Here is a 22,970-nt window from a genome sequence, read left to right as displayed (position 1 = left end):
ACGTTTCATCCCAAAACCTGTCATCAATACCAACACTGCCCACAGCCTAGTAACAGAACTTTGTCTGAGATAATTGTCCTCCTATTTCTCTCCATGTTGTGAAAAGAAAAAATAACATTGGGACAGATGGATTATACTATACTATACTCCCAAACTTTCACTGAAATTCAATTCTAATAGTTTCTCCTTCCTTGTTTTGAATGTTCTTTCATGCTGCACTGTTCAACCACTCTGCCTTAACTAGTCTTTTTCCACAGCTACTTATATACAGCATTTTAAACATTCAGAGTGGCACAAGTGGCAGCTTCCAGCAGCATGTTAAAAAGAGATTTGTATCAGGATGTGCCGAGACCAGAGAGCAAATGTCTGATCTGGAGAATAAAAGAGCTGGAACAAATTCATCCATACATTGAGTTTTAAAAATCATTGATGCAAAAACTAAAAACATCAAAACAGGCAATGAATTTCAATCTTGTCCTTGTAAGATGGCCAGATCAAGGAAAGGAACTGGCACCTTCAAGAACACTACTTAAATTTCATCTATTTTTTGTAGAATATGATTTGTTTTGAAATAACCTATTTGCTTTGGATATAAGCCCTTCTAATTTTCTTCCAGGGAACCTTCATTTCTGAAGAAGGGTCTACATATATCTTTGTAAATTATGAACAAGGCCTAAATTCCATTTGAGTAGGTAGATGTGTGCCATTATTTGCTTTCTCTGGACTCCTTTGGAGCAGGAACAGCTGAGGTAGGTGCAGTCCATTACGTGCCTTCAAAGCCATTAATGAAATAATTTTCAATTAAGATGGGTTCATTTCCTTCACAATGTATGCCTGCTTAATAGCTGCAGCCCTCCGCAATTCATTTAGCTACTTTGATTCAATTAGCAACTCAGAATATATTAACTACATTTACTATAAATTTAGAAACTGACTTACTTGTACTAATTTATTACTGTACATTCAGTTGCATTCAGTTTGCCATAATATATGCTAAAAAATATACCTAGGATAGGTCTGACTGAATTTCATTATTAATGAAACAATGCATTACGTTTTTACACCATGATACATTAATCATTTGAAAAGATTTGAAATGAATGACCTAGTTCTGAATTAAATCCATACTACATTTCTGTCAAAATGTAAAACCAGAGACAGACTGGTAAACTTCAGATCTGAAATTGGTCCAGCAAGTATTTTCCATATTACTATAATCACCCTCTCTCATTTAAACAAATGCTTGGTTTCCCCCAGACTGTTAAGCACCACAAACAGCATTCTGGTCAGACACATCCTGAAATAAAATATTTTTGGGATATTTTTCCTTTGCATGTAATGCTTGATTATTTCTGCAAGTCACTACTGGAACATTCAGTAACTACTAACACTAACACAAACCACTTTCCAGGTTCATTCATGAAGTTGTGAAAGGAATGGACACACTACACAATGCGATAAGTGCGGTAAGTGGTGATCAGAAAGACAAAATAAAAAATTCTCTTAGTAGAGGCCATTTTCATTTTTAAAGTAGGGCTAGACTTACAAACTACGCATATTCCTGATACTAGACCAAGTTCTACATGACACTTCTGGTACTAGACTGACTCAAACATAGTGTTCCTGGCACTAGACTAAGTCATATATAACATTCCTGGCACAGCATCCGAGTTGTATATTCTGTTTCTGGTGCCTCCAGGTCTGAATTACACTCCCCATCTATCATAGTCTATAGTATACATGGAAACTGGAATACCAATCAGGGAGACAAAAAAGTCTGAGACAGAGATTTTTGTCTGTGATAGCAAGCAATTTGAACTCGCTTAGTCTGAACTCACTTATAAAGTCTGCAGCTTTTTACAGAGTGGTGTAACAAACGCCTACAGTAAATTCCAACAGATATGATATTATTTCCTTCCACTGACAGCAGCAATGTAATGTAATATTTTGGGACCCCTCTGCTGGCCAACTACTTCAGATGAAATGCCTATGCTCTATAGACTTATTGAAAGGTCATGAATACAGGGTCAAAAAGAATGCCAGGCTACTCAAAATGGAAAAATAGGTCATCATGAAGATGAGAAATAAATTCCAGACACCATTTCTGTTTATCCTGATATCCTGATAGCCAGTTCTCTTAATAGTGTCTCAACAGATATTTCTGGGTTTACCAGGTGAAAATTTTCTATAGATAGTGGGAGCTTTTCCCAAGGCCACTGAGAATATGAAACTTTTTGTGCTGCCAAATATTGCTCACTAGCTTCCAAGGTAATATCCCTACACGATACATGAAAAAAAAGATGTCCACAAGGACAATTTAACAGTCCCATAATATTGTCTAATACAATTTCAGACAATAATCAAACTGAGACTGGATGGAAGCATGTCACTTGCCAACGCACTGGTGCTAGTGTGAAGTGTGAGTGTGAAAGCCAGACCTACCGCAGAGGGGGTTCCTACCCAGCACCAGTACATTGGGGAGAGGCATCAGGATTAACTGCTGCAATGTCTCCTGCAAGAGATGGAACATGAATCAGACTCAGTAAGCCAGACACAGGTAATAAACACACTTTTTGGTCTCTATAGCACAGTCAAATCTTTCTGAATGTACATGTGATTCCAGTGGTTCCCAGGAGAAATGGACCATTACATCAATGCAGGGCAAGTGGTGCTGTCACTGAGTTCAGCTAATTCACAGCATCCTCCTCCACACACACCTCCACTCTCTCAAAGCCACTGGCTTTACTACTTTGTGCTGGCCTCCTGGCTGTGTGAACTATTAGGTGACATTCTTTCTTCAGAATAAAATAATGGCCATTACATTCTTGGCCTTAAATACTGGTATGTGGCACAACCTGCTTGCCTTCCTTGCTTTGAGATGGTTCTCTCTGAGTAATGGCTTATTTCATGCTGCCCTCCCATACAGGCCAGAGTTCTTGATACTGTTGACAGATGCACCTTTACTCCATTCAGCCACTGAACTTCAAAGTCATTTTTGGTCTCTTTGTGGCCTCTCTCAGAAGTCTCCTACCTTGGATGCAGAGTTTTTAGGGACAGCCTTTTCTAGGTAGGGCTTGAGTGGTGCAATACAGCTTCTACATCCTGATTATTTATCCAACAGTGCTCACTGGGATATCCAAACGTTTGGATATTGGATTATTTTGTACCCTTTTCCTAATTTATGCATTCAGATTTACAGCTTGACCAATTATCCTTAAACAGAGTGGAGTTTTTATCCAGAACATGTGACAGTCACGTTAATGGTTCACAGGTAGAAGCCAATGGTAAGGCAGTTGTGACCTCCTTAGCACAACTGGTGTTTCCAGAGCACAGTGGATAGTTATGCAAACAGCATACTTCAGTTTTTTATTTTTCTTAAAAGTATTTTCTAACATAATGATTAATTTGGGTTTCAGTGTTTGTAAATAAAATATCACACTGAATGAAACTTCAATGTATCATTTGTAATTCAGGAAAATGTGAGAATTGGTCAAGGGTCTGAATACTTTTGTATTTTTTGTGTCAGACAAAAATTTGGATTTGCAGTAGGCAGACTCACTAATTGAAATGAATGACAGCCCCTCCTGATATACTGAGTTTATAAAATGCAAAAATTACATCCCAGTTGTCAGTTTAACTTGCAAGCTATCTGAGTTTGTGATCTATCACATGTCTATCAGGCAAACATAGAGAGCTGTATGAATGGAGCTAGTATGGTGGGCAGTGAGCTGTATGAATGGAGCTAGTATATCACCTGCACTTGTAGTAGTCAAATTTTAAAATGTTCTGATATAAGAGCTTTGGGTCCATAATTCATAAGTGGGTACAAGGTTTTGCTGTCATCTTCAGTTTTTTACAGCACTGGGTACCCCTCATAAAATTTAGCCTTCAGCACAATAATAACAGGAAGATACTAAACCTGCCACATGGAAGAAATACTCGCCATATCCCAACAGCAATCTAAACCCACAAACATCTGGTTATGAGTCAGTGGGCCTAGAGCAGTTACCTACAGCTGCCTAATATGCAGTGGAAGCCTTTATGTCCGCTGAGGCCTCAGAAAATACAGGGTGCTGCCCATACCTTGCTAACCCCTGAGCACGTACAGACACAACTTGTGGGCATCAGCTGCCTCATAGACAGCAGAACTTAACAGGAGAGTTTCAGTCCCTTTCAGGCATGGACTGAAAGCCAGAACCTATCTAGCCATACTCTTTTCTGCTTGCCTGTATATTGCTTTCCACTCTTTCGTTGATATTGCAGATACGTCCAAATACATGTCATTTTGATTCCAACGATCGTTAAAGAGATAGTTAGCTATAGCTATACTGCCAAAACTTGTCTTTTATGATGATTAATAATGTTGGTTAGTAGTTTATTATGTGATAGTAGCTAGCTAAGCTGTAGCTAAGTAATAGTAATAGGTATAGTGAGGTGAACTGGTGACCTAACATTACAGAGTGAACAACAAAAACTTACCTTCCTGTTATAATAAATGTATAATTAATAATAAATTATGTGTATCGGTAGCACTATTTGGATGGCTATGTGTGATATTTTTTATAGGCTACCCAAAAGTACAATAGCTATATTCGCCTTCTCCTCCTCTATTCCACATTATGTGCGCATACCACCGAAAGGTAAGACATTGAAAAGAAAAAACCTGAAAATACTTCAACTCACAAATACTTTTTGTGAACTCATCAATACTTTTCACTCATGAGAATGCAAGTGGTGTCTAACTGAAAATACCATGAGGAAATCTGGACGTTTCTAAACTCGCAATGATTTCATGCGACAATGTAACATACTACAAATGGTCACATACTGAGTACTACACTGAAAAATAGCATGTAGTATACAGTATATACAGCCATGTGTCACTTAATGTCCACTTACGTTCTGTGAAATACACTACATGGATAAAAGTATTTAGCCACACCTGTTTTTCAGGGTTTGGGCTAGGCCCCTTATCTCCAGTGAAGGGCAATCTTAATGCTTCAGCATACCAAGACATTTTGGACAATGCTATGCTTCCAACTTTTGTGGCAACAGTTTGGGGAAGGCCCTTTTCTATTCCAACATGACTGTGCCCCAGTGCACAAAGCAAAGACAAATGGTTTGATGAGTTCAGTGTGGAAGAACTTGACTGGCCCGCACACAGCCCTGACCTCAACCCCATCGAGCACCTTTGGGATGAACTGGAACGGAGATTGCGAGCCAGGCCTTCTCGTCCAACATCAGTGCCTGACCTCATAAATGCTCTACAGAATGAATGGGCACAAATTCCCACAGAAAGACTCCAAAATCTTGTGGAAAGCCTTCCAAGAAGAGTGGAAGCTGTTATAGCTGCAAAAGGGGGATGTATTTGTATTTGAATACAATGTCATTACAATGTAATGGTCAGGCGTCCTAATACTTTTGTCCATATAGTGTAGGACGTTATGTGATTTGGACATTGTGCGAACACCATACTATATACAGTATATGGTATACTATGTACTGTACCATTATACGCCTGGCAGCACAATCGCTTTATTTCCATGAGACATGAGATACACGTGTTGCGCTCGGGAAGCATTGCTTTAACTACGTCCAGTTACGTCTGCTACGTCCCATTCTGCGATCGGGATTTTTAAACTTTATTATAACCTTATGGGACTAGGGATGTATATGCCAACGGATGTTGTCCAAATGGACGTTAAGTGGCGGATGACTGTACTTGTGTAATACGCAGTACACGGTATGCAGTAGGCGGTTTCGAATACAGCCACTGTGATTTCTGCAGCGTACTTTTTGCGTCATGTGCTGCCTCTTGCACGCTCAACCCATGCGCCACCCCTTGCCTAAACCAAACTGGAGTATTTCCAGGGGGTGAGAACGTGTCGGACACAGACAATCTCCTGTTGTGTGCTACATGTATGAAAGGGCAACTCCGGACAATGTCTGGACCCGATTCTCTGGATATTGTCTGGAGTTCATATGTGAAAACGGCTTTTGTGTGTCAGAGGATATAGATGACTTCAGCTCAGGGAGAGAGCTCTATCACACACAAGAGCTAATGGCCATAATATGCCAGTCAGTGAAAGCCACTTCCTTCCAATAACATTTTTATTGAACTCACACTCACAACTGCCCTCTCTGCTAAAGCAGTGTTCTCTGCCCATGCAATGGAATCAGTCAAACATGTGGGCTATTACTGCCAGGGATGGAGCCTCTGTTGGAAGTGTTAGTCCATTTAGGCTATGCAATTTACCTTGGATTGCTGGGTAGGAATCAAGTGCCCGCAGGGATGTCTCGTCACACACTGTATTCAACTGTTTTCATACAGGACAACTTTTTTTTCTTTTTGTCTACATGGGTTTTTTTTTTCTTTGATAAAACTTACATTTTTTCCACAAAAACAATTCTAATTTCTAAGACTGGCAGAGTCTGCATGTGACATGGAACATCTGTGCATCTGTGTGTGAAGACAAACATTTTTCTATAAAGTATTTGCCGTAAAACTTCCAATAGACTCCAAGGCATTTATTTGCTTTAATTACTTAACTTTACCGGTGTTTATTGGAGACCCGGCGATAGTAAGAGACCTGCGTTTATTTCACCTAAAGCCCTCAGGTTTCTGCAAGTTATGGGTAGCTGAGCTGACCAGGAAAACTCACCATGTTTTTCTTCCCTCAAGTAGCCTACTTAACATTATATAGCGCTCTTCAGTAGCAGCTCAAACAGGAGTCACTAATAAAGTAAGTTAAACATTGTCTGCATGATGGGAGAGCACAGTCTGCAAGAATAGCAGTATCACTGTGAATTTAGGCTACCATGATCCGAAAGACAGCTTGTTTTGTTCATTTATGTTTAATCTAAATTGTGAGCAGGTGAACACGCATAAGGCAAATTGAATTCACTAAAACAACCTCATTTAGCCTAATGTAAAAATGATTTGTTTGTGCTGCAGTCATTAAGAAACAGGCCTAAAGCATCCCCAACAAAAGACATAGGAAACACACTGGCTAAAATTATGCTTGCAAAACGACTTAGTTTACAAAAACCAAATTCCATTTAACGTTTCAGCTGTCAATGCTATGCCGTAATGTTAAAATTAGCCTACTTTATTTTCTGCTGTGATGAAACTTCGATAGGCAGCTATAAGCTTCAGGTACTATCAACCCTTGACAACAAATCAGCTTGTCCACCCCCAATGTTAACCTCAAGGTCAGTTTACCCATTTTCATTCCCTTTTGAGTACCTGAATACAAAAACTACTCAAAATGACAATCCCAAATAAAAACAATCACTGAAACATAGGAGTCATTTCAGAAATGTTTAGAGTCGGATTCAGACAGGAACTCACACTGGTGGCAAGGACACCTCATAGCACTGACTACGAGGTGTTGTGTTTGTGCTATGCAGGGAGTAAGATATCTGCACCATGGCACTGAATCTGGAGCAGTTTCAACTTTTAATCTCAAAATGGTCACAAAATGACCTCCAATTGTGTGACATAAAGTCAATGACAATCATGAAACCAAAACTGGTGGTGTAAACAACAACTTTTCACAGCAAGTCTTGACTTTCTCTTAAAAAGTCAATGAAAATGACTGCCATTCTCTTTAATCAACTTCTCATTTTAATAGAATTTTGACCACAGCAGAGAAGAGCTTCTGCAGAGCTATTGTACAGACTATGTTGATATGACAGCAAGACATTTTAATTATTCAAGAGTGCATACAGGAATGGAATCCAGTTTCAATCTTAAACGGCAGTCTGCTAGCTCTGTGTGATGGTTATTAAATATTAAATGCGCACAACTCCTTTCAACGACTGATCCAATCCAAAAGAGGCTTACTCAGTGTATGAGATTTCAGTGAGCTCTGCACCATCAATTTAGATTTTAGATATTGACATTAACATCAAATTGTCAAATTGCTGTCCAGGTGTATGCCTATTCCTCACATTAAAATTATCCATTTGCTTTATCCCCTTTCACTTTTTACACATTCTGTGACCCAGTTATTTGGTTAGATTTTTGCTGCTGTAGCTGTTGCGTTTGAAGTACCCATATCCCTCAGAACCAGAGCGCATGGCTCAAACCTCTTCACCTATGATGATGTCCTGTGACGAATGGAAACACCCTTAGAGCAGTAGGCAGAAAAGGAAATCTTTCATCCAATGACACAGAGGTACGCCAACAGATCTGGCTTGACATTGGCTGAGCAATCTGCTGCGGATTTACAGCTTGCTCTGAGGTGACACATGCCAACGGAAGACTAGAGGACAGTGACTAGACTTGCTGTCCGCCAATGGTATTCACACATAAATCTGCCTGATGGGGAGGTTTTTTTTTGGGAGGCCCCCCGAAAGCCAGACATCTTGAGCAGGTCAAGGTCAAATCCCTTCTCAGGGTTTCACAAGTGGAAATTTGCACTGTTGCCATGGCTTGCAAAGTCATTCAGGACTAATACACTGTGGGGCCGCCTTGTGTTTGCCTTGTTACTTGACTCCTGGTTGGGAAAGCATGTGTCCACGGGATGTGGCTGCAAGGCATGATCCTACTCTAGGAATACAGCAACAGCCAGGATGACTGCCCTTTTGACATGTCCCAGTGATGAAAATGTGTACACAGCAAGGGCTGGCCCAGTGCAGTGAAAGGACACAGGTGTTGCTCCCACATGTGCTCAGCTGAAGTCTGTCGTCATGTGCTCTTTCAAAAGGGAGGTTATGCACAGTTTTCAAACACTGTGACTGGATAACAAAGAAACATGGTCATTCCTCTGGGCACGCCATGACTGGCAACACATCTCTAAACAAAGAGAGGAAGTGTCTGTTGTGATTCACTTGACCCTATTCAGATGAATAACATGCCTGGGACTTATGGCTTAACAGGCACACCGAGCATGGAGCGGCCTGTAATTTAGCTGTTAATTTAGCTGCTATTCAGTGGTATGAAAGCTGACGGTGTGCCTGTAGCTCATCTTTGTTATTTTGGAACAGGCACTCAAAAGCGAAAGGCGACATCCTCCAGTGCTGTCTAATGCAATAGAAAAGAGCCAGCCCCCCCTCGCAATCCCACTGAACCACTGAGTCTCAGTCTCCATTAATATTGCAGCACAGTGCTTCCTCCACCTCCTCCACAGCTGCAGCAGTGAGTGTCCTTAATTCCACAGACGTCCTGAAACCATAACTTCTGTACATAAAAACAAAAGAAGCACTGCCATAAAAGCACTGCAGTAATGAATTAACAACATCTAACAGCAGCAAAAACATTTTACAATCATTTCCACATAAAATATTTTGTGGTTTAGGTTTAAAGGCATCCTCAAAGCAAAGCAGTTTCCCCACAACACTATACAATGTTATATTTTTATTGTTTTGTATTGTCACGTTATTTTAACACCGTCATTGTAAGTAAGAATAAGGTTATGAAAAGACTTACATAAATAAATACAACAAACTGCTGTCAACAACAAAAATCCTGCATTAGTGCAGAAATGACAAGCTCAGCCTAAACAAGCAATTCAGGGGGTTTGTGGTTTCAGGGGGTTCAGTAACCTGACCTATGATCCGGTGTGCAGAATTAGGGTCAATTTTCATTTCAGCCAATTTAGAGAATTAATTAAAATGAGTCATTTTTTATGATTATTTTTCAATGAATTTCAATTCATTTCCTGAATTGACTGAATTGAAATTGACTCTAGAAGTGTTGGGGCAAACTGGACCCAACACAACAGCTGTATGACTGTGGAAAACAGGGGGAAAGGTCTGCTCACCCCACCTGTCCCTGCACCAGCCATGCATGTTTGCAGAGCTGGCACAGCACTGTAATACACTGCAATAACAAGCTTAGTGGAACCCACTTGTATTCATACAACCTATCCGCATCCAAACACCCTTTTTCCTCTCTCCCCTTTTAAGCAGGATTCACACTGCAGGAAATGCATGGGGCGGCCTGGCCATTCTTCCACTGTGAGAATACTGGTTTGGTGCAGTGGTGGGGCACAGCTGCAACCAGGAATCCAAGAGGCTTCATCGCCTCTGCAATGGTCCTTCCCCACAACACTCAAGGGAAACAAGGAACTGTTCAAATGGGCATTTCACAGACTCTAAAAGAGCAGAATTTGCATTCTAAGAGAACTGGAGTGTAAATTCTCAGTGCTTCGAGGTCACTGTTGAGCTTGTATTGGCTTGATTTGGGGCGATGGTCCCCTGCGACGGCCACGTTCTCACACATGCAGGGGTGATACGGTTTGCCCTGCTCAGGGAGAGCAGCGAGGGGTTGGACAGACTCTGTCGATGCTGGGCTGTGACATTGCTGGATGTGTCCCATGTCACATGACTGTGCCGCACAGGCCAGCATTGAATGGTCTGTTTGAAACAGGTTTAAAAATGACCCCTCTCACTTCCCTTTCTTCCATCACAGGTAAATGAGCGTAGTTCTGCAATAGGAAGAGATGAGAACAGGAAGACCAGTGTGCTGCAGCTGTCTTCTGCTTTTTGCTTTCTATGCTCATTCCCTTTTTGATATCCACAATGTTACATTTACGGGGGCAGGGGGAGGTAGATGAGCAGGGCTCAACAAGCATCTGTTACTGATTCCAACGTTCTGCCCTCTGGCTAGGGACGTTATCTTTTTAATCACCGAAAACACCAGTTATATCCACGGCAACTTCAACACTTCACATTCTTACATGCTCTCAATTTGTGCAACAGGAAATTTAACTGCAATGGTTCAGGTTATGTACCTTGCTCAAGGGAACAACAGCTTAGGATTTCAGCCCATTCCTTGATGGTTAGACTGCTTCCTGCCTCTCCAGTATTTCCCTTTGAAAAAAATAAGAAGGCTAAGAAAACAGGCTGAAGCCATCTGCAGCTGGTCATTCAGCGCAGCTGGTGTTTCAGAAATGAATATTGTGTAGTGCTAAGATACAACGCATCTTTTTAAATAAGGGAGTCCTAGTATGCATCTCCACCTCTGGGTGCAACTATGATTATCCATAACAGCACCAATAAATAAACGGTGGGTCAAACCAACACCTGTTCTTTTGCCACACCTCAGTAAGTGCATCTCCTTCCTCTTCTATTCACTGTGCAATTGTCTTGGTGCTCACGGCTTCTTCTCTCACTGCTTCCTTGTTGCTGCGGTAGTGCAGGGAACAGCTTGCTGCTGAAATGTTACATCACTGTAAACTGTTTTTGCATTGTCCTATGATAAACTCACTCAAAAGCCTGGCTTATGAAGCCCAGTTCTCAGTGTGCCACTTGCTGACTTGCCAGAAATGGAACTGCAGTTTGTATGTGCTCCAAAGACAACTATAGCTTGTAAACACATAACAAGCTGTAGGCTCTATGTAATGTTAAGGCAACACACAATTTCCACACACACATGCAGATTAAAAATAATAGGAGATTATAATCATATTATTAAGTTAGAATCAGGATTCAAATCTGTGCGTTCAAGGCTTAACATTCTGCACTATCACCCGGATGGATCTGTGGAAAGATCCTCTCATCTCCACTTTCTATCAAGCTAATTCAATTCTGAACTCACCCAGACATTAATAATGTCAGCTGTAACAATCTGTAAAAATACAAACAGGAAATGCATATGGGGACAACAAGTAGAAACCTTCTGCCCTCATTTGAATGAACAAAACAGCTTGAATGCACTCTCAGTTAAGCAGGGGAGTAAAAACAAAGCAGACTTCTGTCCAAATAAAGCAGACTTCTGGTTCCAGGCACACTTGCTTAAGACAGAATTGCGATTAAGTGACAAGTGCACAAAAATACGCAGAGGTATGACGCATGCTGCAAGCAGCCCACTGTGCCTGATGTCTTTACAGAATGTTTGCTTAACCCAGATGCCAGAACTGCTCATTTTCCCAACAGGCCCTGGACCTGTCGTCCTGGCAGCCACAGAGAGCAGTCCAGTCTTCCTTGCCTTTTGGCTGGGGTTCTCCTTGATCACGGAGTGATTGTGCAGAAGGTTGCCAAGGGATGAGCAGTGACTCGCATGCCTTGTGAGACATTCTGAATGTCTTCGGTCAAGCTCGCCCCATTTTCAAGAGATAGGGAGGGTTTCCATGGAGATGTCACCAGGCTTATTCATCCCCGCATTGCTTATTGCTAAGCTTGTCTTGTCAGCTTCTGTGAAGCCTTCTCTCAATTCCCTCATCTGGGATATGACATTATATAAAAGACATCTGCCCTAAAAACATGTTTAATTTTGACTCGCAGTATGGGGGTTAAATAATTGGATCAAAGGAAGGTATATAGGATCAGGTGTTGCCAGAGAAGGCAATACTCCTCACGCACAACAAAGGAAATGCTGTATTAACTGCATTTTACAGTCCAAGACCAGCTGCACTGTGGCCAAATAGGCCAAACACAATCCAACATAAACTGCACCAAAGTTGATTAGTGAGTGCTCTCTGAAACATATTTGATAAATCACTAGTAATATTGTATATACTGTTCAGCTTTCCATGCATGCATAACAGAAATTGGAAAGTGTTTAATTTTTTTACAGATAGACATTTTAAAACTTCTAAACCTCAATGATGAGTTGCCTATATTGGCTGTGACATAGACCCCATTAGCTCTATATGACAGAATCTATGAAGAATTCCAAATTTAGATGATAAAATACCATCCCACAGCAGTCTGGGGCAAGCACAAGGCATAGCTGACTGACCTGAATGTGTTCACTACTTAAACAGAGAGGGAACTATGGGCTATTAGCCCCCCTTTCCCCTTTGTTCTCCAATGCTCCATCTCCACCTCCATCCCCAAAATGCACACAGTGGGGCCTGTGTTCAAGTCTGGGACTCCCACAAGCTCAGCAGAGCCTGGGTCTGTGTGAAGTGATGCCCTAACCCAGGTCACACTCTGTCTGGGCTGGATCTGAGTTGCACTGATCTGAAACCTCTCAGATTTTGCAAAATGACAGAACGGCTGGCCCACAGCTCTGCCTGGGGTGTGAATTTAAAAATCACTACTTGAAATTCATCTGAAGTCCACTGGAATCTGAGTGGAGAATAAAGATAATCCCAATGGTTATTATATTAGACACAGACTAAGCAGTCTTGTAAGATTATGCTGACTCTTTCAGCAGTTCTTTTTTTCAGTTATTACCCTGGGTACCCTGCACACAAAGACGTTTCACTTACCATCACCGTCAGATACACTGGTCAGACACTGCAATAGTTCCACATTTTATATTTCAGCTTTTATGGGAAAAGTTCTTTCTCCAGTTCAGGGTCTATTCTAAAGCAAGACAAATTCACATTACTCACTCATTGGGATATGGCCTGCGGTAGCCTTACACTACCCTCATTTCCTCCAGACTGTGCACAGCAGTCGTGAATATCTCCCTCTAAAACACCACATCAGGCTAAACTACACAAATCTGTATGCATGAAATCCCACTACAGCTTAACACCACATACGCCTGATACACTCAGCATCACAACGTTGACTGCAATGTTTTCTGTGCCTGTGAAACTATATTATTCATTATTAGCTGCATACGTCTGATGTCATAAATAGGAACAGTAATTTTGCTGATAACATCTGATGTGACTCAATGTCTTCCTGAAGAGATAATGCTCCTTCAGTACACTGCTACTAAAAAGAACAAGTTCATTGATGTCACCTGGAAATTGGTATTAAAAGCAAAAGAGTTCTCAATTATAGGTTACATAGTCGTCTATTACATGGAGTCGTCCATTGCCCTACATGAGAGTGGGTAACTGCTAAGATAAGACCCAGTCATACAGAGCGTAGGGCTTAAGAACAGAAACCGCAGAAACATATCAATTCCTCAAGGATTTTGTCCAGGAAAACAAAAAGGTTTGTGTCAGCAGCACTGGGTACACAAGAATAGCTACCAGTGCCTGCGAAATTACAGCAGTGAACACATGAAGAGAACTCACAAATCTGCAACATAACAGCACAAAACAGAACACCACTGTGTCAAAACTCAGGTCTAACTGTGTTTGACTCTGTAATGCACAGGTTTCTACTTACCAACAATTATTCCTCTTTCAGTGAATATTAGAAGCTTGAAAGATATAAAAATCAAAGCCATTATTTGGATGTACATTAAAATGTGCCACAGATGATAATTTATTTACCAACACAAGGCTGTGCAGCACAACCACTAACCACAACCACTGAAATCCATGGCTGTCCCACATAACCCACTAGTTATACATTTCTGCCTCCAATATGTGACTCAGTATTCTCTGTTCCCCATAAAGTTTAAAAATAGATTATAGGTAGCTTTTTTGAAATTCTGATGTATCTTACAGTGACAAAGCCTTTGCAGCACATGTCTGTTAGAAATCTGTATCTAAAGCTCACGCCTAAATAACAATACATCAAATGTGACAGAAAAAGTCAATGTGATTGAAGAAACACTGCTTGCAGGCCCATAACACCCATGACAGCTAGCCCAAAAAGCTTAGCTGACACATTCTCAGGGAAATATACAAGAATGTATCTTTAGGTGTAGGTGTATGTGTAAACAAATTGTTTAACAATTCTTTGATTCAGGTAACTGGATTTGGTTCGATCTGGCGAAAACAGTTCCTCAAAGGTATAGTTACAGTTCTGTCAACAATTGGCATCTTGTTTAAATTCTTATGATAGTAATTACAAGATACGGACTACCAGTTTTGCTAAAGCAGACTGAGATGTTCATGTAAATTGAACTGACTGACCAATTTTGCAAGCTGACTTGATGAAATGGAAATTGCCCTTGACAATCTCTCTTCTGTGCAAGATTCTTGATTCGTAAAATTTGAAAGACTCCTGTTAATATTGATTATTACATATTACATAACAACCAGCAAAACCTTAAATCTGGTCAGCAGTATACTTAGCACTCCAAATTTTTACTCTTCTGTTTCAATGCAAGATCTGTATTCACCAACAGCTATCTGGGGAAAAATCTTTTCTGCGTGTGACATATACAGTAAAAAGTGTCTGTGGGCTTGTTGCTGAGAGAAGCATAGAGTTCCGGTCCAGCGGTATGAGACTTCAGCATAATTCTAATAACCACACACTGTCTCCTTCTATGCCCTATTCAAAAGGAAAGGAAATGCTACTTCATGCCCAAAAAAGGGAAAAGATCCCCTGCTGAGAAGGAAGCATCTCCTCAGTTTAGGAGGATGCGCTTTGACTGCCATAATATATGGGAAAAGGAGAGCACAAAAGCCTTATCTCTTTCAAGTTGAAAATGCAGGCTTTGTTTCTACGGTTTGTTCTAAATCAGAAAGGTTATTTCTAATTTAGAATGGACCACTGTTTACTCTGCATAGTACAAACAAATACACCCGGTTACCTTACGCTTTCCACAAAGTACAGTTTCCAGTCAAGCCTTTTAAAAAGGACTGGATGTGTCAGTGTAAGACGCAGACCAGATGATGCAGGTTTACACTTTCTCTTGCTGAAGAAGAGACATCAAGGACAAAAACTGTGGAATATAAAAAATACCAAAAAAGTACAGCACTATAGTGCTGCATTCCGTTGAAGAAATTACATGGGTTGAGCTACAAATATAATCTTGAAAAAGGTGTAGTCAGTGATTTTGCACAAACAAAAAACTGTGGCTGCAGCTCAGCAATCCCTTCAATCTCGTTTTCTGCAGGAGGCAGGGATGTCAACAACTACCCGGGTACTGAATTATTTCTTTATTTATGGCTGTCTAACCACTAATTCCTATTTTTTCTTTTTTTCCAAATGAAAAATGAATATATTTTTCACCCTGGTTTCAGCACATGCACCAAATTTACTGATGCAACAAAGTGAAGGTAATGGTAATGTAGTATAATGGCAAATATTCCGGTGCAATTGTTAAAACAACAACTGGTACGAACACTCATATTTTGTTAAATGTAAAATGAGTGAAACACAGCTAATCAAGGTGTGAAGACAGCTAGCTAGAAAAAAAAACATATCTATATAAATATAAATTCTGTTGCAGAGCATTTATGCCATAGTGCCATTTCATTTTAACAAACTGAATTATAACTTCGAATGCAGGAGGATATTTAGCACAAGCGGCAAGATGTACACTCACTACTCACTATCCTTCCTAGCGCTGTAGAAAGCCTTCACCCACTACTCACTCTGATGCTCAACATTTGGCTGGCATTTATTTTCATATGGATGCTTCTCCTATTTGAATAACATCTTTCAAAAAGAATACATTCAACAATGTGAATGTGAACTTGTTCAAAATAATCCCATGATGAATTTCCTACTTAACTATTTTTTACTCAAATCTTACTTGAAAGGATTTATTCCCATAAGCAAAAAAAAAAAAATTCATTAGAGAAGGTAAAACTATATGAATATGTCCTACTTGTGATACTTGGAGGACAAAGTCTCTCCTTGTGTCAGCACAATCCAACAAGATTACTAATTGACTCAATCCTGTCTGACCAAAACCTGACCTTTTCTTTTCAAGTTCCACCAAACTTGATGGCTTAGCACTTCCAGGTCTTTTCCCTGAAGTCACAGAATGACTCACAGCTCCTCTACAATGAGCACTGTGCGAACAATCAAATGTACTTCCAGTACAGTGGTACTAACACAACAATTAATTGTCGGAACAACAAAAATGTTTTTACCAGCAAAGATTACTCTGTACCCTGACCATGTACCAGTAGAACAGTTTATGAAGAAACACTGAAGTGATATAGGAACACTTGATTCATTCTTAGTTTGTTTTGAGCACCTATGTTTATATATGCAACTTGAACAATTTCAACTTGAATAATTTTAAATGAATTACCTTTTGCTAAAAGCTGACTATTCTGGGTGCAGACCCATATAAGAGTTGTCTTATTGGGTTAAACTCATTTGTAGAAATCACAGCTCCTCTTGAACTAAAATACACCAGTAACCCTATTCTTTTTTCCTCCCCTCCCATCCTGAAACTGACATTCTGCATGTTAGCTCCTTTCAAAAAATCTCAATCCATAATGCAGGTTTCAGCTAGAGTTCCTGTAGTCATACACACACGCTTACTTTTTAAGCACTATTACAGAAAGGCTGAGACATAAAATACTGTATACATTCACACTGATTTCTCCAGGTGCCTATATACTCAAACACTTGTTAAGGAAATACACAACTCTCTATTATTAGAATGCTCTGTGGAAAAAATTCTTGCAGACTTTGGTGACCCAACATGAAAGACAGGAACATCCCGGTGGAACTGCAGTCTTTGTATCATGCCCAAGTTCTGAAGGAAGTTAATTTAAGTTCATTCGAGTTAGATTTTTGCTGAGCAAGTGGCGTTGGTCATTGAGTCCTCCTATGTATCCTCACAAACCCTGGAGACAGCCTACAGCAGAATCAATATAAAGATACATGCACCCCAACAAGGTAGCTGGTGCTGCATTACAGAACCTTTCAGACAGCACACATGGGTTTACTTCTCCAGGTTGAGGAGGAATAAAGAATTTACAGCTGTTACGTGCCACAATGCCAACACTGCCACAATGGTGTAATTGTGTCATAAACTTGTATAAAGTTGTATGTGAGTGGTGCAGCTTTGAAGTGGAGGCTTGCTCATACTCTATTCTTAAGCATAAGCATGCTACTGGTACAGACCTTTTTGTCAATACAGTCCAACTCCATCAGAACCTTCCAGAGCATCAGCACAAGGGGCCCCACTTTCCCAATATCACTCAATCACTGATGGCACTGTGGCATTGACCTTTGAGAACACTTTTTAGAAATTCAGTAAAATCTTTTCCACATAGCATAATTTCTTTGTACAGGAAATATAGTGATTTCTTACATAGGGAGCACCACTATTTGACATTTAGCTACACTACAAAGGAAGGAAAAGTTTATTAGCTACAACTTTTATGGTCTTTGTGCATGGTGCTAAATTGTTCAACTTACTCATTTCATGAAAACAAATCTTCGACTTTCATTTTGCAAATGATTTGACCGTAATGAGAACTTGATGTCATTGCGTGTGTTTTTCGCGCTGACTCAATGTTCTGACGCGTAGGCATTACCTCTTACTGGAGTGAAGTGAACAATAGCGCAATGGAAACAACTTCATGACCAAAATCCTCCAAAGTGTGGGTCCATTTCACTCTTAACTTGGCAAAAAGGTTGTGAACTGCAACATCTACAAAGCTGACCTTGCCTAGCATGGGAGCACATCCGCTATGCTGGAGCATCTGAGGAGGAGGTACATTGGCTCTCTGGATGATGAACACTCGTTTGGGTAAGTTAGTTAGCTAGTTACCTAGCTAGCTAGCTAATGTTAATGTTAAAAGTAGGGGGTGCAACGGATCACAAAACTCATGGTTCGGATCGTATCACGGTTTGTGAATCACGAATCAGATCATTGTGTCCGAAATCGCTCCCTATTTGCTATATCCGTACAGATCACGGATCAACTACAGTCCATTACATCACTAGTTAAAAGCCATGTTACTTCACGTTATGAGCTGTAACATTTTCTATTTTGAAATACATTTTCCCTTGATCAATGAATTCTTAATGGCGTTGAACATACAGAGTAGCAAATGATAACCTATTATTCACAACGATCCTGTTCACATTCCAAATATGCCCTAACTACAATCTTAAACGTTGCATCGTTGTTATGGTGACATTTACAGCTGGAGAATGTGTTGCTGCCGAGTGCACAAATTTAGAGAACACCGGAGAATTTGATACTTTCTAAACCGCAAAAATTTCTACAACTCCTGTCTATGCGTGCGTGCCCAATGTGGGTTGCATTCAAATTAATTTGACCGCTTTATGGGTTTGTTTGGTCTCGTTCGAACTTGGCTTTTGGAAAAAAGTGACAGCCCTAATAACTCACGTCTCCATTTATCATGACACTGGACACAGAGAGGGGCAATATTTATTTAGAACGCATTTCAATATCTACACAGGATTCTAGAATCAAGAACAAAAAATATGGCTTGAATGTAGATTTTTTAAATGGAGTATTGGCGTTTAAAAAAGTAATGTTACTCTTTTGCCTGACAAATATGTCTTTTTATATCAAATGCAGTCCGAAGAGCAGCTGTGCCAGTAATGCTACCATGGATGGCTTTCTTCAGAGGAGGCAGACTTGTACTCCCCGGCAAGCAACTACCCTCACTGAATCTGTCCTAACCATGCCGGTCAAGGATATGAGACCACTGTCCGTGGTTGATGGTAAAGGGTTTCAAGAAATGATTAGGCAGTTCAACCCTGAATACACCCTTCCATCCAGAACTCATTTCACTCACTTAATGGAAAAGATATATGAAACAACCTTTCTGAAGGTACAAGTGTTTAACTCTCTCACACACATTCATTCACTCACACACGCGCGCGCACGCACAAACACACACGTACACACATACAGAATAGCAATTTGTATTTGATATAACAGAATTCATGAAGAAATTAAATTATTGATCAGCGATTTTAATATCTTGATTACAGCATAAAATGGCTGCAATAATCTAAATAAAAATCTAAAACTGATATTATGTTGAATGTTTACTGTATACACTGTATGGGTCTTTGCACTTCCAAATGTTAACTACAATTACCAGTTGGGCCTCTGTCCGCTGCACTGGGCACACTCCAGCTCATAGTTAACGACGCTCTCAAAGAGCCTAGCATCAACAGGGCTGCAAGAAACTTAGTAGAACACTTCAGAAGAAGTGAGCTGGCCAATACAAAACTGAAGGTGAAACCACAGCAAATGAGCACACCACAACATAAGCTGATCCAGGATGTCAGTACAAGATGGAACAGTACATACTACATGATAGAGAGACTCCTGGAACAGTGCTGGCCAGTTACTGCCACTCTATCCGATCTTGAGGTAACTCCAAAGGGCAAACACTACTTTGACTTGAAGCCAGATAAATGGGTGCTGCTTGAAGAGCTGACACAAGGGTTGCAGCCTTTTGAATGTGCTACCCTTTACCTTAGTGGACAGGAGTACACAACCATTTCATGTCTTCCACAGCTGGTCAAAGGGCTGCAACAGTCCATACAGCAAACCCTTCGTTTTGAGACGTGACCAGGAAAAGCATTTTTGGCCAGTGCAGAAAAGGGGATAACCGAGAGATAGGGGAGTCTGAACACCATCTCAGCAGAGAGACACAACCTAATTGTTCTTTCAGCTGCCTTTGATTCAGAAAGCTAAAGTTTATGGCAGCTGAAGATGGCAGAAGGGTGCAAGGGACAGTTAAAGTCCTTGCTATCAAAGAAGCAAAGCAGACTGGGATACATGGGTGCGGGCAACAAAAGAGGGTAAATGTTTCAAGCAGAGGGGAAAAATCAGCACTGGATAACCTCCTTCAGTCTGACACAGACAGTCAGAGTGAGGAAGAGGAAACCCAGAAGGACCGAAAGATCCAATTGGTGAGAAATGAAGTTCAGAGCAGAGTTCGCAGAGCCAGCAATACCCAAAAAGGAAGATCCTCTCAGATGGTGGAGGGAAAATGAGGGGCAGTTTCCCACACTATCAAAGCTGGCCAGATCTTTTCTGTGCATTCCTCCAACACCCACCCCGTCATGGCACACCTTCTCTGCAGTGGGGAATATCTGCTCTCAGAAGAGTGCAAGCCTCTCACGAGACCATGTGGAGATGCTGACTTTCCTCCATTACAATACAAAACTGTGACTGACATGTACCCTAATGTAGTTGCAACAGAGTGTAGACCACAGAATGCACAAAGCACAGAATGCGCTTTTCTATCCTCACCCTCTTGTTTATTTCTTTTAAATTTAGATGGATTATTTGATTTATTTGATTAAGGGAAAACTATTGTAGTTTTGTGATATTTTATTGCTGCTACTGTGCTTATCTTGGTTTTAAATTTTGACAGAAAAAATGGACATTGGAATTTTTATCTTTTGTATCAGCAAGAAAGTTCATTAAAAGACATATTTTTGAATGAAGTATTCTTTATTGCCTTTATTGTTAGTTAGCACATGCCTAAAACAACCTCAAGCTAAATTTAAAAGCTGAAAGCTAAATAAGAGCCATTGAGTAATTGTGCTATTCATAATCCGAATAGTCGATTATTCATTTCAATAATCAATAGATTATTCAACTATTAATATAGTCGTTAGTTGCAGCCCTATCCCTCACCTTACCTGCCCTCCTCCCACGACAACCGAATGCAGCAAAACCGAGACACAATCCAGAACCGAAGTCAGAAAACGATGCAATGTCAAACACAGTACCGGCAAGTTTGTAAATAGTAATCATGAGAAGCACGAATGATCCCAAGAGCAATCCACTCCAAGAATCGGCATCTTTAAATTGGGGCACTCTGCCTCTGGTTGGCCGGGCCAGAGCAAGGAGGTGGGATGCAGCGCAGTGGGATACCTGTGTCAGGAGAGTAGCACGAGAGGAGAGAGGGAGGAAAACCAAGACACAGGTGGCCCAGACCTCATAAACGCACAGTGTGCCGCACGTAACAACCTCTTTCGCAACCGAGTCAGACTCTGCTGTAGCCGCCATGATTTTTTAAAACTGTAGCGTTGACTGGAGCCGACCAATGACAGGAGCCAAAAACGACTGACATCATGCATGCAGCAGTTATGTAGTGATATTGAAGAAACAAATTTGTTATAATGAATTGAAGCGTTTTAGAAATCAAAAAGATAAATTCATTAAAAAAAAAAAAAAACTGTGCATTTACAGTGCTGACGTCATCGATTACGTTGACTAATTGTGACAGCCCTACCAACCAGCCTAAGTTCTATATTTACTCCCCAAAAAATACACAACAGACAGGAAGAGCAGAAAGTGCGTCTTTAGCTCTTCTCGCTGTGCAGTTGACGTCAGTTGACGTAACGTTAAATCACTGTTTCCTCAAAGCTAACGTTAGCTAGAATTTTTCCAACCTAGCCTTCTAATCACACCGGTTTGACCATACGCACAAATGGGCTAATCACACCAGTGTTACCAGACGCACGAAAGGATTAAAGCGCTAATCATGAAAAATATACAACTTGTTGGTCAAGACTTCGGTCACAGCTCCTTCAAAGTCTGATAAGTATAATAGCAGAATGAGGATAAAAAGGTTATTGGTAAAAGGATAAGGATATGAAAGTAATGTTGCACCTCTTAGGTGAAAGTCCCTCTATAGCAGGAATGCTTATATCTGGTCCTTGAGGACCGCAGTGTGGCATGATTCCCAATTCCCTAACCACAAACATCAACTCTCTAACCAGAAAGGTGCATCGTTTTGTTTTTTTTGAGTGAAACAATACATTTTTTTAAAAGTTTAAAGTCAGTTTTTGTGTTCAGATGGAACAAAGCCCTGCTTTAGCGTGGCTGTTCAGGGCCAAGAACTGGAATCTCTGATGTGACCTATATTCTGCATTCTCTCTTCCAAATTATTATGACAATGCTGAAGACAGGCTGAAGACACCATTGTCTTTCTTAGGCAAAATGGAAGTAAACAAAAACTCTTTTTTCAAAAAGTCTGTCTTCCTTCAGTTTTGGGAGGACTTCTTTTCTCTTCATGCAGGCGTGCTGCTCTGTAGCCCTGACCTGGAAAAGGAAGCTGACAGTGGCCACTGACCATTGTCTGAAAATTGTCTGAAAATCTTTGTTTGGAACTTCTATGATTTTTTTAAACTGGTTGCTCATAGGGGGGTCCAGGAATGTATAATAGAATGTTCAAGGCCATGAAATATCTATTCTCTGAAGCAACAATACCAGGTTTATGTCTATATTTTATCTATCATATGAGCTTAACTGTGTGTTAAAATTATGATGACGTTTAAGTGATTACAAAGGCATAGTGCTGGTGAACATCTGGGCCAGGCAGCTGAGGAGTTGAATCAGTGGGGTAAACAGGTTTATGAAGTTTGACTAAAGGAGGGAAGTGTTTCCTGTCCAAGTTACCGAGCCATGGGAAATAAGCTCTTCAACAGCAAGCACTCAGCTTTCCATTAGGATAAATAAGTGT

At 40.5% G+C, this 22,970-nt stretch overlaps 1 protein-coding gene across 1 annotated transcript in view; it reads right to left on the bottom strand.

The window, feature by feature from the left end:
• LOC118776935 (girdin-like) overlaps positions 1-22,970 on the bottom strand; it is an 88,244-nt gene that overhangs the window by 49,118 nt on the left and 16,156 nt on the right. The window contains exon 4 of the mRNA XM_036527592.1: positions 2,443-2,512. Coding sequence (XP_036383485.1) covers positions 2,443-2,512 — 70 coding nt within the window. The remainder of the gene's footprint in view (positions 1-2,442; positions 2,513-22,970) is intronic.

Source organism: Megalops cyprinoides, chromosome 1, assembly GCF_013368585.1.
Source record: "Megalops cyprinoides isolate fMegCyp1 chromosome 1, fMegCyp1.pri, whole genome shotgun sequence".
Classification (NCBI taxonomy): Eukaryota; Metazoa; Chordata; class Actinopteri; order Elopiformes; family Megalopidae; genus Megalops; species Megalops cyprinoides.
The sequence above is the reverse complement of the archived record's forward strand: the minus strand, read 5'-3'. Positions and strand labels throughout refer to the sequence as shown.